Here is a 14,645-nt window from a genome sequence, read left to right on the forward strand (position 1 = left end):
TATGACTCAAATCCCCAGCATGTTAAAGTTCTAAGAAAAAAAATAAGCATAGTATTTGCCTTTTGTTAAAGTGCCTTCATTTTCAGCAATAAGTGCTACTATTGTTTGGAAATTGATTGTATGTGACACAGGTTCTTCCTGTCATTTTCGTATGTTTAATTTAGATTGAATTTATACTTTTATTTATGACAGGGAAAAGTGCCACTTAACATAGTGGGGATAAAAGTTATGGGACATATTACCAAAAAGGTGGTGTCAGATGAAAATATAAATCTTTTTTAAAGAAGAGTTCTGATAAATGCATGGATGGCAGATTTATAATTAGACTAAAGTTATACCACCATTTTCCAGATCCTTGCTTAGAGAGACTGCTAGAAAGTTGGTAGATTCATGGGTAGGAGGTAAAGTCAATGTTAATGCAGAAACTGCCATCATTATTGTAAATGGGTCCAGAAGAGTGAACTAGAAGTAGTAATAAGTATTAGACATGACACCAAAAGGATTGATAATGGTCTATAGGATAAAGTGAAATGCTTTTTAGCATTTTATGCTGAGTCATTTCTTGAATGTTATAAGCTATAATGCATTTTAAAGAAAATGTGTTTCAACCCGGATATGGCCTCCAGATAGAAGTACAAAATAATTTGAAGGGTCAAAATACCAAGGAAAAGAGGAGATCCTGTCGTGGTGCTGTGGAAACAAATCCGACCAGGAACCATTTGGCCTTTTTTCACTGATTTCTCTTTTCCATGGTATTTGTGTGTGTGTGTGTGTGTGTGTGTGTGTGTGTGTGTGTGTGTGTGTGTGTCTTTTGTCTTTTTTTAGGGTCACGCCCACAGTATATGGAGGTTCCCAGGCTAGGGGTCTAATCAGAGCTGTAGCTGCCGACCAACGTCAGAGCCACAGCAATGCCAGACCCGAGCCACATCTGCGACCTACACCACAGCTCACAGCAACACCAGATCCTTAACCCACTGAGCGAGGCAAGGGATTGAACCTGCATCCTCATGGACGCTAGTCAGATTCCTTTCTGCTGAGCCACAACAGGAACTCCTCATCTCTAAACTTTTTAAAAAATGATTATTATTATTATTTTTTGTCTATGCCTGCAGCATGTGGATGGTCTCAGGGTAGGGACTGAACTCGTGCCACAGCTGAGACCCGAGCCACAGCAGTGACTTTTGATCACAGAACTGGACTCAATATTCTATCTCTCCTAATTCTGTACTATTCTGGCCAAGTTTTTACATGTGAGCTACATAACATGTCATGGCAAGGAGATTTATGGACTTAAATTATTTCATCTGTAGAGTTTGGACAGTACCTGCATCCCCTTAAGGTGGTATGAATCAGTACTAATTTCAAGTCAAAGGAAAAGGAACATGGATATCATTAATGGATGATATTGGGTTTAAGAGTCCCAAATCCCTACTCCCCAACTCATTCATTGCTACAGTCCATTTGACCCCAGGCACAATGTATTCCTGTGAGTTTCTATTGCCTTTTATACAAACTGCTGACTGTGGAAAAACTTGATCAAAACATCAAAGATTACCAGAGAAGCAGAGTTTGTGCCCTTCACAACCATTGATGAAGTACCTTAACCTCGCCTTCTCTTGATGCCTTGCATATGGTCATCTGTCTTCCTGACTACTACCTCATATGGCTTATTTGTAAATTCAAGCAAATGTGCTTCTGACTGGCACTGATACATCACTGATGCCAAAATATCAGAGAGGCTGAAGCATAGGGACATATTTTTTGATTCAGATGGAAAATATTACAGATTTATGGGTAAGTGATGACAATAGCCATTCCATAATATCTTCATATAATCAGTATCTTCTCATGCCTCCCTTCACCAAATTTTATGACCTCAAAACTTATTCATAGAAATTATTTTCTTGCTGACCCAAAAGTTATAGCAGGTAGATGTGGAGATGGGGCCGGCTCCTTGAACAACCCAGCTCTGACTTTTCACATGCTGGATTTCCACTGCTTTCCAATGACCACTTAAAGAGCCATAATGTACAGAATGTCTATTGATGTCCCATTGATATTGATGTGATTTCCCCTAGTGGATTGAGGGCAGCACAGCTTACAGCCATTAGTATCTAAAGGTTATGTATAATGGATAATAGAGGAAAATGAAATAGCAGAAAGGAATTTGCACGGGAAACAGAAGCAGTAAATAGTTTTAGTGAAAGATCTTACTTGGGTTATACAAGCAACTGCAAAGGGGGATTGAAAGAAAAAAACGATAACTCTTACAGACTCAGCAAGAGTTGAGAGTGAAATGGCTTTGTATTTTGAAATATAATACTTTTTTACTTCAACCACAGAAAGCCATTTAAAAATCATCTTGTATGTTACAGTTCTTATGTGACATCTTTCACTAAAATGACTATTTATGAATTCTTACTCTACCCTCCAGAGGTGGCCTGATAAGGCACAAATAGGGTAAGTTGAGGAAGAGATTTTAACGGATTTATTCAAAGTCACATAATCTCCAGTTCATGACAGAACTCAGAATAAAGTTCTAGTGTTTGCCATTAACATCTCATTTTGAACCCATTCAACCTACTGTGCTAGCATTTAGCCTGGTATTTGTGCATTTAAAAGAGTCTCACAGTAAGCAATCCACAAATCTTAGCTGTAGTAACCATTGCAATGGATGACCTGGTAAATCTAATTTAATTTTTTTTTGCTTCTTAGGACCGCACCCACAGCATATAGAGATTCCCAGGCTAGGGATTGAGCCCACAACCTCATGGTTCCTAGTCGGATTTGTTTCCGCTGCGCCATGACGGGAACTCCTTTATTTTAATTTTTAATATAATAAGAAAAGAAGTTGGTGGATTTATTTGGTAGACCAAGAAGTAAATGAGCTGCTAAGTTTACTGCAGTGCTAGATGGGCAGCAAGGCCTGGTGCTCAAAAGCATGCCCTCTGGAGTCAGTCTATTCTGGCTCAAAGCTCAGGATCCCCAATTCTTGGTGATGTAACCTCTCTTTTTTCTTTTTCTTTTTATGGCCACAACTGCTAGGGGTCGGATCGGAGCTGTAGCTGCCGGTCTGCTCCATAGCCACAGCAACACCAGATCCAAGTCTCATCTGCAACCTATACTGCGGCTCACGGCAATGCCGGATCCTTACCCACTGAGCCACGCCAGGGATCAAACCCGCATCCTCACGGCCACTATGTCAGGTTCTTAACCTGCTGAGCCAGAACAGGAACTTGGTGATGCGACCTCTTAATTTCAATGTGACCTCAATGTGATCTCTTGCCTTGTCTATGCCTCAGTTTCCTTATTTATGAAATATATTTAATACAGATAGCTACACTTAAAGATTGTTGTGAGAATGCAATGAGTTGATATAAGTAGAATGCTGAGCATAATTCATTTTTTTCAACAAGCTTTTACCAACAGGGTTGCTATGTGCCAGGTACTGTCCTTGAGGCTGGGATACAGCCATGTATAAAATGGACAAGTCTGAGAAATAGTGAGTTTTAATAGTAAATAATAATTACATAGATAATAATGGTAACAACAACAATAAACACTTATAGTATGCTTATTAGCATTATTATTAGTTATATTTATTAACTCATTTAATTCTTATAACAACCCCATGTTATAGATACAATTTTAGGCCAATTGTACAGATGAGGAAATGGAGGCCTTAAAATGTTAAATCATTTGCCCAAGGTAACATGCCTAAGAAGTGGCAGAGGTCTGAAAATCCATGCTCATAATTCTTGCACTATGTTGTTTTACTGTCATATCAAATTTATATGCCATTATTTTACCCTATAAAAAAAGCAGTCCTTGAAATAACTGAAATAAGTTATATTATAATAAGTGAAATAAGTTATATTAATAATAAGTGAAATTCTATTTTCACTTCTGAAATGAATAAATATGTAATTAAACAAGCCTCAGAGTATGTAATACCACTTTTTACATAAGACTGGCCATATAATACATTTAAACAGAAACACAGGTTTGAACACAGTATAAACCTATTAATAAAGAGTTTACTATTACCTGGATTTGTTTATTCCAGAGGTAAGGTCTTATATCTAAAATATTATTTCTGTTATAGTAAAAGTTAATAGACGAAAACCTATAAGAGTTCATCTCATAATTGAATAAGAATGCTTTAAAGAGTGTCATTATTTAAACGTTTCAAATTACTCCTTGTTTTGAATGATACCATATTGAAATTCTATTTCTATTACAGTACTTTCTCATCTCCAACCTCCATTCCTTCAGCTTTATTCCTCATTAAAGGTTATTACAAACCAAATAAACATACATGTTGGGTTATTCTGAAATGTCTGAGATAAAAGACACATTTTCGATATTATAGGGTTAATATTATCCACATTTAAGAGAAGCATTGTTCAAGTATATTCATATTGTATGATGAAAAAAAAAGAGATCATCATAAACGTCAATATAGGCTATGATTCTGTACTTTTGGCATTGTCAGTGACTCCCCTACAAAATACACCTTGTTTATTGACTTACTATCTTGTTCTAAGACTCTTATAAAATCTGGCTATGAGAACTTTCTTATTGTTCACATTTTTAATAATCAGAATCAACAAAATTTGCTTTTGCATAATTATAAGCAACTCTAAATCCCTTTTTAATCTATCTCTCAGAATCATATTCATTGCATCATCATCAGTAATTCCCCTCCAATTAGGAAATCAGGCTAAACCTGAAAAGAAGCTGTGAATGACATACTTAAAATTTTTTCTACCATAAATTCTTCTAGGAATAGTGCTTCCACAAAATACGTGTTTCAAAAGTTAATTTACATTTTAGACTTCAGTACCACTCAAACAAGGAAATTAACATTCAGTCAAAACAAAATGTCATCCAGAAAAATCAATACGATTTGCTATCGAGTGAGGGTGATGTTAATCAAGATGCCTCAAGAAAAACATTATTTCTCTTAAAAGTGGAAAGTGTGCTTCACTATTGTTTTCTCCTTTAACGTCACAAACATTGTAAGCACACAATTTTGTAGCCATTTACCTAGTAAATATAAGAATATATATATTTATGTATATATATGTGTGTGTGTGTATATATATATATATATATATATATATATATATATATACACATATATATTTTTTTTTAGTCCCATTGTAAAACTCTGACTTTTTGGAAAGAAATTATGTGCTGGATTTTTTCCAATAGTTTCCAAATAACTATTACTTTAACAAAATTGCTACCTGAAAATTCGGTAGCAGTATTATTGTTTAACTATAATTTAAGAAGCTATTGTAGATTGGTACTTATGACTTCTAATGAGAAAACCATAACAACCTTTTAATTGAAGGGAAAATGGTTAACTACAGTAATTGCAATCAATACAACTGTGTTATTAGTATAAATATTTCTTCTCAAAGAGCAATCTTTACTCTCCTCAGCAGTATTTAAGGTTAGGAAGTACCAAAAAAATCTAATTAGAAATCCATTTGTTATTTATAATACTAAGCCTTGGTTCAAATTTGTAGGTCCCATGCAGAGTAGAGAAGGAAGCCCCTGCCCCTAACTCCACGATAAGCGAAACAAGTCTTGAAGAAGAGAAGTGAGGGATGGCAAAAAGGACTTACCTATCACATAGGCTAGCAACAAGGCCAAAGTCACTGTGATTGCAGTTGCGCTCAAGGCCGTGCACTTCCAGTTGCAGCACCTGTAGGGTTTGTTGAAGGTAAAGGCTGGTCTAGAAAAGGTGCTTCGAGGAAGTGGCCTGGGAGGAGGCGAGTACACCGTATTGGATGTCAGTGGGTAGTTCTGACTGGCTGCACTGAAGATAGCAGAGGAGCCAGATCCATGTTTGAACAGGAAATGCCTGCAGAAAGGAAACAAAGTTTGGGCAATCAAAATCAAAGCCAGTTGCTACAGAAATACAAACTGTACTAATTTTAAATAATCATGCTATGGCAAAACACAGGGCAACTAGGAGGAACACAACAAAATTCCAAAATGCCCTGGGCAGTCTCCCTTCTGTTTTTCTATTTTAGACTTTTAAGAAGAAGAAAGAGGTCTTCTGTTCCCTGACTTACTGGCTAGTGAAGTTCTCAAACTCAGAGCATTAACATTCCAAATTTGATGTTATTCCCTATGCTCCTCCCTTTCATTAAATGTAATACTCAAGATCTGATTAAAAAAACAGAAATACAAGTGTCATCAGACATTTTGGTAATATGAATGGCCTAGAGACCAGTATTTTATTTAGAGACTAGCTTTCACAGACATATTTTCACCCAATATTTTATTAGAAAAATTGCCAAACATACAGCCAAATGAAAGAACTTTATCATAAACACACATATACTCAACGGAATAACAAGTAAAGAGATTCAGTAAATCTAGGGTAGGTCCTAGGCATGTGTACTTCATGTCTGAGTGATGTGCATCTCCCGATGAATAGCATTGGCCTTAAAAATACAAGATTCAAATTTTAAAAGACTGTTATCAAACAAGCACTTTAAATTACAAAAACCCTAAAACACACATATACTTGCCAACTAGATTCTGTAGTTAACATGGCTATATTCACGTTATCACATCTCTCCATTGCTTAGTCCATCTTTTTTTAAGCATCTGATTTCATTTTTTAAAAGCATTCCATAGTAAGTTGCATACATCGGTACACTTTATTTCATGTAGTTCAACTTTCATTTTGTTATCTAGAGTCATATAACTTTTTCCATATTTTTGTTTTGTTTTGACTTTTCAGGGCAGCACCCGTGGCATATGGAGGTTCCCAGGCTAGGGGTCGATTAGGAGCTGTAGCCACCAGCCTACACCAGAGCCACAGCAACACGGGATCCGAGCCACGTCTGTGACCTACATCCCAGCTCACGGCAGCACTGGATCCTTAACCCACTGAGCAAGGCCAGGGATCAAACCGGAAACCTCATGGTTCCTAGTTGGATTCGTTAACCACTGAGCCACGACAGGAACTCCAGTTTTTCCGTATTTTTAATGTAAAATTTATACATAATGAGTTTAACCTTTTTTTTTTTTTCTCTCTTTAGGGCTGCACCTGTGGCATATGGAAGTTCCAAGACTGGGGTTGACTTGGAAGTACATCTGGGGGCCTACATCACAGCCACAGCAATACCAGATCTGAGCTGCATCTGTGATATACACCATAGCTCATGGCAACGCTGGATCCTTAACCCACTAAGGGAAGCCAGGGACTGAACCCGCATCCCCATGGATACTAGTGAGGTTGTTACTTCTGAGTCTCAGGGAAATACTGAGTTTAACTTTTTTAGATTCCACATATGAATAAGATCATATAGTATTTGTCTTTCTCTGTTTGACTTAGCATAATATCCTTAAGGTCCATCCAGGAACTCATAAAAACAAAGAGTAGAGTGGTGGTTATCAGAGGGTGAGAGGAGGAGGATAGGGGAGATATTTAAGGTTACAAACTTGCAACTAACAGATAAGTCTTGGAAATCTAATGCATGATATTATTATAAATAATAAATATAAATAAATATCAAACTTGCTAAGGCAGTAAGTCTTAGTTACTTCCATCACAAAAAAGAAATAATTATGTGTTAGAGGTATTAGCTAACACTACAAATGGCAATTGTATTGCATATATAAATGTATCAAATCAACATGTTGTACACCTTAACTTATACACTGTTATATGTAAATATATTTTAATTAAAAATTATACACAATGAAATGGACAAATTTTAAGTGTACATTTGCTGAAATTTGACAAATGCAATAATTTGTGCAACCCAAGCCTCTATCAAGATACATAACATTCCCATCACCCCAGGAAAGGCCCTCCTGCCTTTCTAAGTAAAATCCCTATTCCTACCCGCTAGAGGCAACCGCTATTTTGTATTTTTCTCCCTTGCATTAGTTTTGCCTGCCCTAGAACTTCAAGCTGCTATCATGTTTGAATTACTAGAGTATGATTATTGACAGTTCACGCTATTGTAATATGGATATTTAATGAACAGTAGTGATTTATTTGCATGGAAGGAGGTGCCATGAAAGTATGTTTTTGTGCATGAACTTTATCGAGTTCTAAGTGCCATGCATTGTGTTTAACACTCTATCTCAGTTAATCTTCACTCATATGCAATAGGCTATATTATTATCTTCATTGTGTATTTAAGGAAATAGAGGCCTAAAGAGGTTAAATAATTTGCTTAAATTCACTTAGCACAAGAATAGTGAAGCCAGAATAGGATCTCAGGTCATTCTGGCTCCAAAGTTCTCAATCTACTCTACTGTGCCTCCTGAAGCAGTAAAATACTCTGCTAAACAAAAAAACGCGGGAGTTCTCTGACGGCCTAGCGGGTTGAGGCTCCTGTGTTCTCACCGCTGTGGCTCTGGTTGCTGCTGTGCGGCGTAGGTTCAATCCCTGGCCCAGGAATTCCCACATACTGCCTGTGTGGCAAAAAAGAAAAAAAAATACAAAAAAAAAAAAAAAAAAAAAAAAAAACCAAGAGAGAACCTGAAATAAACGTTGCAACTCTCATTAAAAAAAAAAAAAAAATGCTCGGGTGCTACATTTTAATGTACTACAACACAAGACCCCTCCACTAAGCAAAGAACCAACATCACCTTGTACATGTCACATATGGCCAGATGCATAAATGATCAAGATTACTTTTATTTTTGGCCATGTTCCTGGGCCAGGGATCAAATCTGTGCCACAGCAGCAACACAAGTCATTGCAGTGACAACACGAGATACTTAATCTGCTGTGCCATAAGATAACTCCTCATTAAGACTATTTTAAGACTGATCTCCAGCTTCCACTTTTTAAAGAACAAAGGCATACATGTCTAAATGAAAAAACAACTGTCCGCATGCCAGTTAATAAAAAATAGTCACACTGGAGAGTTTTGCTTTAGTATCATGAGAGTAAAGGTTATTTAAAGGTCAGGGTTGCTGAGGGGAGTGTAGATTGATAAGCCTTTTTGGAGGGCAATTTGGCATTATGTAACAAAAGACTTTAAATATGTATATCCCTGTCCAACAGTTATGCCCACAGGAATTCATCCTTAGGAAATGATGTGTATGACAACGTATATAAGAAGTCATTCACTGCAGTGTTATTTATGACAGAAAAAAACCCACCAAAATGCTAATAGATATTTGAATAAGTAAATTATTTTATAAACCCAGTACAATACTATATAACCATTACAAATTACATTGTAAAAGAATATTCACTAGGAAGAGTGTATACAGATATTACCAAGTAAAAGAAGTAGTCTTCAAAAACAGTATGGGTAATAGAACATAATTTTTAAATTATTTATATATATATATATATGCTCATGGAAAAATAATAATTTGTGTTACCTTTGGAGAGTAGGGATATTTTTTGAAGTTTTCTGCCTTGAGCTTGTATTGCTTTTGTGACCAGTATCAAAAAATTGGGATTGGGAAAATGCAAAGACTCACACCGATCATATTTATAGCTGGTTCTATTTATGTGAACAAGATTTATTGAGTACATAGAAAGGCCAGTCACCAAAGTAGGCACTTTATATGCAATAGTTTGATCCTTATGTGTATGTGGGGTTTATATTATTATTATAATTATTATATATGTTATATATTACTATATTATTGTTATAATATTAGTATATTATTATTACGATGATGAAACAGAGACCAAAAGAGGTTTAGTAGGAGCAAAGTGGTAATGACAATAGTTATCATACTAATGATAATAAGAGGTAACATTCCTCAAGTGCTTACTTGTACAAGACATTGTTCTAAATAATTTTTAAGCATTATATAATTTAATCTTCACAACATCCCCATTATAGTAAGTATCTACATTAACAGTTGAGAAAACCAATGCACAGAGAGGTTAAGGAATTTGTCCATGGTCCCACAGCTAGTAACTGGTAAAGCTGTGTTCAAGCCCAAGCAGTCTGGCTCCAGAGCCTTTGCTTTTTTTTTTTTTTTAAAAGGTCTCACATATTTATTACTGAGCCAAAGTGCTAGTGCAGAAACACTGACACAAAGAGAAAAGTCGTTTCCCCAATAAAACATCCAGCTGTTCCAATGTGATATGGTAAGATGCAAGTGACCAGGACACAGCATAAATACATGTGCCACCTCATGTATGGGGCTTCTTACAGACCCAGCTTGGTTCTTCTCCAATGTCTTCTCTTTGTATTGTACCAGATTTTATTATCAGTTTTCATTCTAATTCATTGGGTGATGGGACAATTCTGCTTTTGCTTCTTGGCCAAGAATCACTTGATTCTGGAAGTCTAGTGAGAAGACATGGCAAGGAACAAATTCAACCACACATAGGATGGTGGAGCAGAGAAATGAGTGAACCATTGCTCATAACCACTACATTATAGTATATTACACAAGGATTACAGAATTAGTGGACACATGAAGATTTGAATCCAGGCCTTGCAGGGCACAGAAGAAGCACACCTTGTGTTAATTTTGGCACATGGTTGACATTGGGTTTAGCCATACTTTTACTCTGTTCTTTTTGGGTCCCAATGACAAAAATGTGAGAATGATGGCTACAGAATCACAAAGTTAGAAGAGATCTCAGAAATCATCTAGCAGCCCAAGACTCTCATTTTGCAGGTAGGGAAATGGTGGCCCAGAGAATTAAAGTGTATTACTTTAAAGAAACATCGGTAGTTGATGGCATGAATGTACATAGAATCAGGGACTTGCAAAATAGTGTATTCCTATTGCCCTGTGCTACCTGCCAACCATTCTTCACCAGATTACCACCAGGTTCTAATCTTCTGGGCTAACTGACCTGGGTTAAACAAATAGAATCTGTTCAAACGGTACTATATAATACATATGTATCTTTTTTGTATGTCACATTTTCTCATAGTAAGTTTTAAAGACAATCTTAACTATTTTGAATGATTGGGCAACCATTAGAAAAGAGCTAGTCTTCAGAATATAAAGGAGTCACTACTGCTTCTAAAGGCAATGGATGTATACCCAGAATGGAGAAGTGGTGTTTAGTAGAAATAAGAATAAACATATTTTATTGAAAAAGTGACTCACAGCATTATGTTCCTTCTATTTGATTACACTTCCTCTTTACTCCATGAAATAATCATCTTCATGTCATAAGGAGGTAGATTTCTTCTTTAATTTCTAGTTATCTCTCTCAGCCTATGTTTTCTCCTTCAGCCATCAAATTTACTAGTTAGCGAGAAGTATAGCACTTTACAGACAACAAGAGTGGATAAGTCTCTCCATCTCCCCACCACACTCCGTAGTTACTCTGGGGGTGATAAAATGTCACCTACATATAACAGATCCTATACAGAAACACTCTGATATGTTCCTATGGGATAAAAGAGAAATCCAGCAGTATGGGGCCCTTCTATTCAATGTTTGGAGATAAAATCTTCAATTCCTTGCATATTTATGAAGGAGAACAATTGGATTTTTGAGACAACGTAAGTGGCCCCATATGTTGGATATTGATTTGGTAAGCTATATCATTAAGAGGTAGAAGAAAGACAAAGAAAGAGAGAGAATTGTTGGCTATTATGATGGCAATTACAAGCAATAATCAATATTCCTGAGCACTATAATTTCATCTTGATATATACCAAAGGATTTTCAAATGCAGTTTCATAAGTAAAATATTACAGCATAATGAATAAATTCAACAGTCAAAGCAGAGCAACATTTAAACTAATTCATATTTGAGTGGAATCCAAATCACGGTCTTCAGTGAGGGTAGATAATAAAATGAGTTCATATTACTAAGGTTCTTGTCTCCTTATTAACAAGTTGAAGTTAAGATTCTCTGCTGAAAGTGATCTACACTTTGATGTGCATCATGAAAAACAGCAATGCAAATGCTATGTATTGTCAAAGGCTTTGCAGTCCATTGTTGGAAAGTGAAACTACTGCCTAAATGTGTTTTCATACTCCCTGAAAAAAGAAAGAGCATAAAGACAAATGCGCAGTGCTAGACTTCAGCTATGTGCTCATAAAATCAGATCATCTGTCTAAGCACATTGCTTTTCCCAGGGGACCTGAGGATATACCAAAATGTTGCTATCAATTTCACACAATTGGGTTTTTTCCACAGAGGAAATGATAAAAATGCAGTTCAAGAGTTTATGTGTAAGTAGTACTCTCCTTTGCATCTGTTTTAATATTCAAGTTCAAACTTAAAAAGGAAAAGCAAGATATTGCCAAAAGGAAATGGGCATATAAGGAAACTGAAAAAAAAAAATCTTTAAGACTGATGAGACCCAGCGGTGGTAAATGGGAATATAATAAATGCTCCTGTAAGGATTTTTAAATCATCTATAAAAAAGGAGAAAATGTACTCTCTCTTTTTAAGCCCTTCATACTACATAATTCTGGGGGCATCTGTTAGCACTAAATGATGTGATTTAATGTGGCACTTAAAATTCTATAGGAAACAGACAGAAATCTATAGCTTTCTAATAAGAGATGCATAAATAACTAATGAATTTTTTTCTGTTACCTCTTGTAATCATACTAATGATGAATTTCTAAACCTGCATTCCCTTAGCCATAAGCATTAGAGTCATTTTTATACCTAGAGGAGGGAATTCAGTTTACATTCAGTTAGAAGCTAAGGTTGATTTTACAAAAGAATAAGAAAGAAGACTGCAATGAAAAGGCCTTGAGTCAAGTTATTAGGGCCAAATCACATTCAGATAGGATAGTGGAATTTAGGTATTTATTCTTTTAAAATTATTAAATGTATTTTACAGTGATAAAAAATACAAAACATAAAATTTACCATTTTAAGTGTATAGTTCAGTAGTGTTAAGTGTGTTCACATTATTGTGAAACGTATCTCCAAAATTTTTCATCTTGAAAATCTGCAACTCTATATCCATTAAACAACAACTCCTCTTTCTTCCCCTCCCCAGCCCCTGGTAACTACCGTTCTACTTTCCGTTTCTATGAATTTGACTATTTTAGATACCTCATATAACTGGACTTGTGCAACATCTTTTTGTGACTGGTATATTTCACTTAACATAATGCCCTCAAGGTTTATACATGTAACAGGATTTACTTCCTTTTCAAGGCTAATTGTTTGTATATACACTGTATGTGTATATCATATTTGTTTAGTCATTCATCTGTTGATGCACATTTGGGTTGCTTCTACCTCTTGGTCACTGTGAACAATGCTGCTACAAACACGGGTATACAAATATATCCTGAAGATCCTGCTTGCAATTCCTTTGAGTATATACCCAGAAGTGGGATTGCTGGATCATATGTCAGCTCTATTTTTCTTTTTCTGTGGACCTCCACACCATTTTCCACAGCAGTTGTGTCATTTTACAATCCCACCAACACTGTAAACGCTTTCATTTCTTCACATTCTTGTTAACACTTGTTATTTCTTGTCTTTTGATGATAGCCATCCTAATGGGTATGAGGTGACATTTCATTGTGGTTTTGATTTGCATTTCTCTGATAATTAGTGATGCTGAGCATCTTTTCATATGTTTGTTGGCTGTTTTTCATATCCTCTTTGGAGAAATATCTATTCATAGGTTATTTATTCTTATGCCTCCAAAAACGTGAGAAAATAAAAGAAAGTGTCAGGCTAGGTCAGCTCAATTTTCTTCTATGAGAAGAAGATCTAGTGTTGTTTTGTGGCAAAGCGCAGTTACTGGCAAGATATCAACCTCAACATCTCTAGTTTTTTCATAATAGCCTATTCTTGATGCTCTTTATGAGCCTAAATGGTATTATCAGCTTGAACAACCTCCTGGGGTAACAAATTGTATTTTTTTATTAACAGGTATATAAAGGAGGATTTCATTTTATTTGTCCTAGGGTTCTTTCTTTCAAATTTTAAGCCACCCTTGTCCATATGTCTTGTCCAAACTTTATATACTGAGTATTCATAAAAAGTCTCTAGTCTCTCCATGTTGTTCACAATTTGTAAGAGGTTTTTTGTTTTGTTTTTAAGAAAAATAGTTTCAAGATATCTATCTAAACCTTAATTTTTCTAGGCTTAGGTCTTAGTTCTATAATCTAAAATGGCAATACTCTATGGTCTAGAATGGTATTTTTGTGATTTTCCAAGTTGATTAGTTAGTAGATGAAAGGACTCTTTAAAAAATCTTTTTTTGTGGCTATTATTCCCTGTTTCTCTCTCTCTCTCCTTTTTTTTTGGCTTTTTAGGGCTGCACCTGCGGCATATGGAACTTCCAAGGCGAGGGGTCGAGCCGTAGCTGCCAGCCTACACCACAGCCACACCAGATCCTAGCCATGACTGCAGCCTCTGCCACAGCTTGCAGAAGTGCTGGATCCTTAACCCACTGAACAAGGCCAGCGATTGAACCTACATCCTCATGGATGCTAGTCGGGCTTGTTAACCGCTGAGCCATGATGGGAACTCCCCCTGTTCTCTTTTAATCAGAAGTAACATCGGCTCAACCTTCTCAACTGCCTCTGGACTGTATATTCCTTGAGGGCAGGGACTAAGTGTTAATTTCTAGGTTCCTTGTCTCATACTCCAAAGGTACTTGAGGAATATAAATTGATTTGCATGATGCTTTTGGTTCTCCTGAAAGGCTCTTGATCACTTGTGCAGAATGAATGAG

The 14,645-nt window shown here is 36.1% G+C and overlaps 1 protein-coding gene across 5 annotated transcripts in view; it reads right to left on the bottom strand.

Annotated features, from left to right (window-relative positions):
* Positions 1–14,645, bottom strand: part of TENM1 (teneurin transmembrane protein 1) — a 787,960-nt gene that overhangs the window by 319,274 nt on the left and 454,041 nt on the right. For all 5 annotated transcript variants that reach the window (XM_003135358.5, XM_021080670.1, XM_021080671.1 and 2 more), the window contains one exon: positions 5,637–5,875. In XM_003135358.5, the coding sequence (XP_003135406.2) occupies positions 5,637–5,875 (239 nt within the window). The remainder of the gene's footprint in view (positions 1–5,636; positions 5,876–14,645) is intronic.

This window comes from Sus scrofa, chromosome X (genome assembly GCF_000003025.6).
Source record: "Sus scrofa isolate TJ Tabasco breed Duroc chromosome X, Sscrofa11.1, whole genome shotgun sequence".
In the NCBI taxonomy this organism is placed as follows: Eukaryota; Metazoa; Chordata; class Mammalia; order Artiodactyla; family Suidae; genus Sus; species Sus scrofa.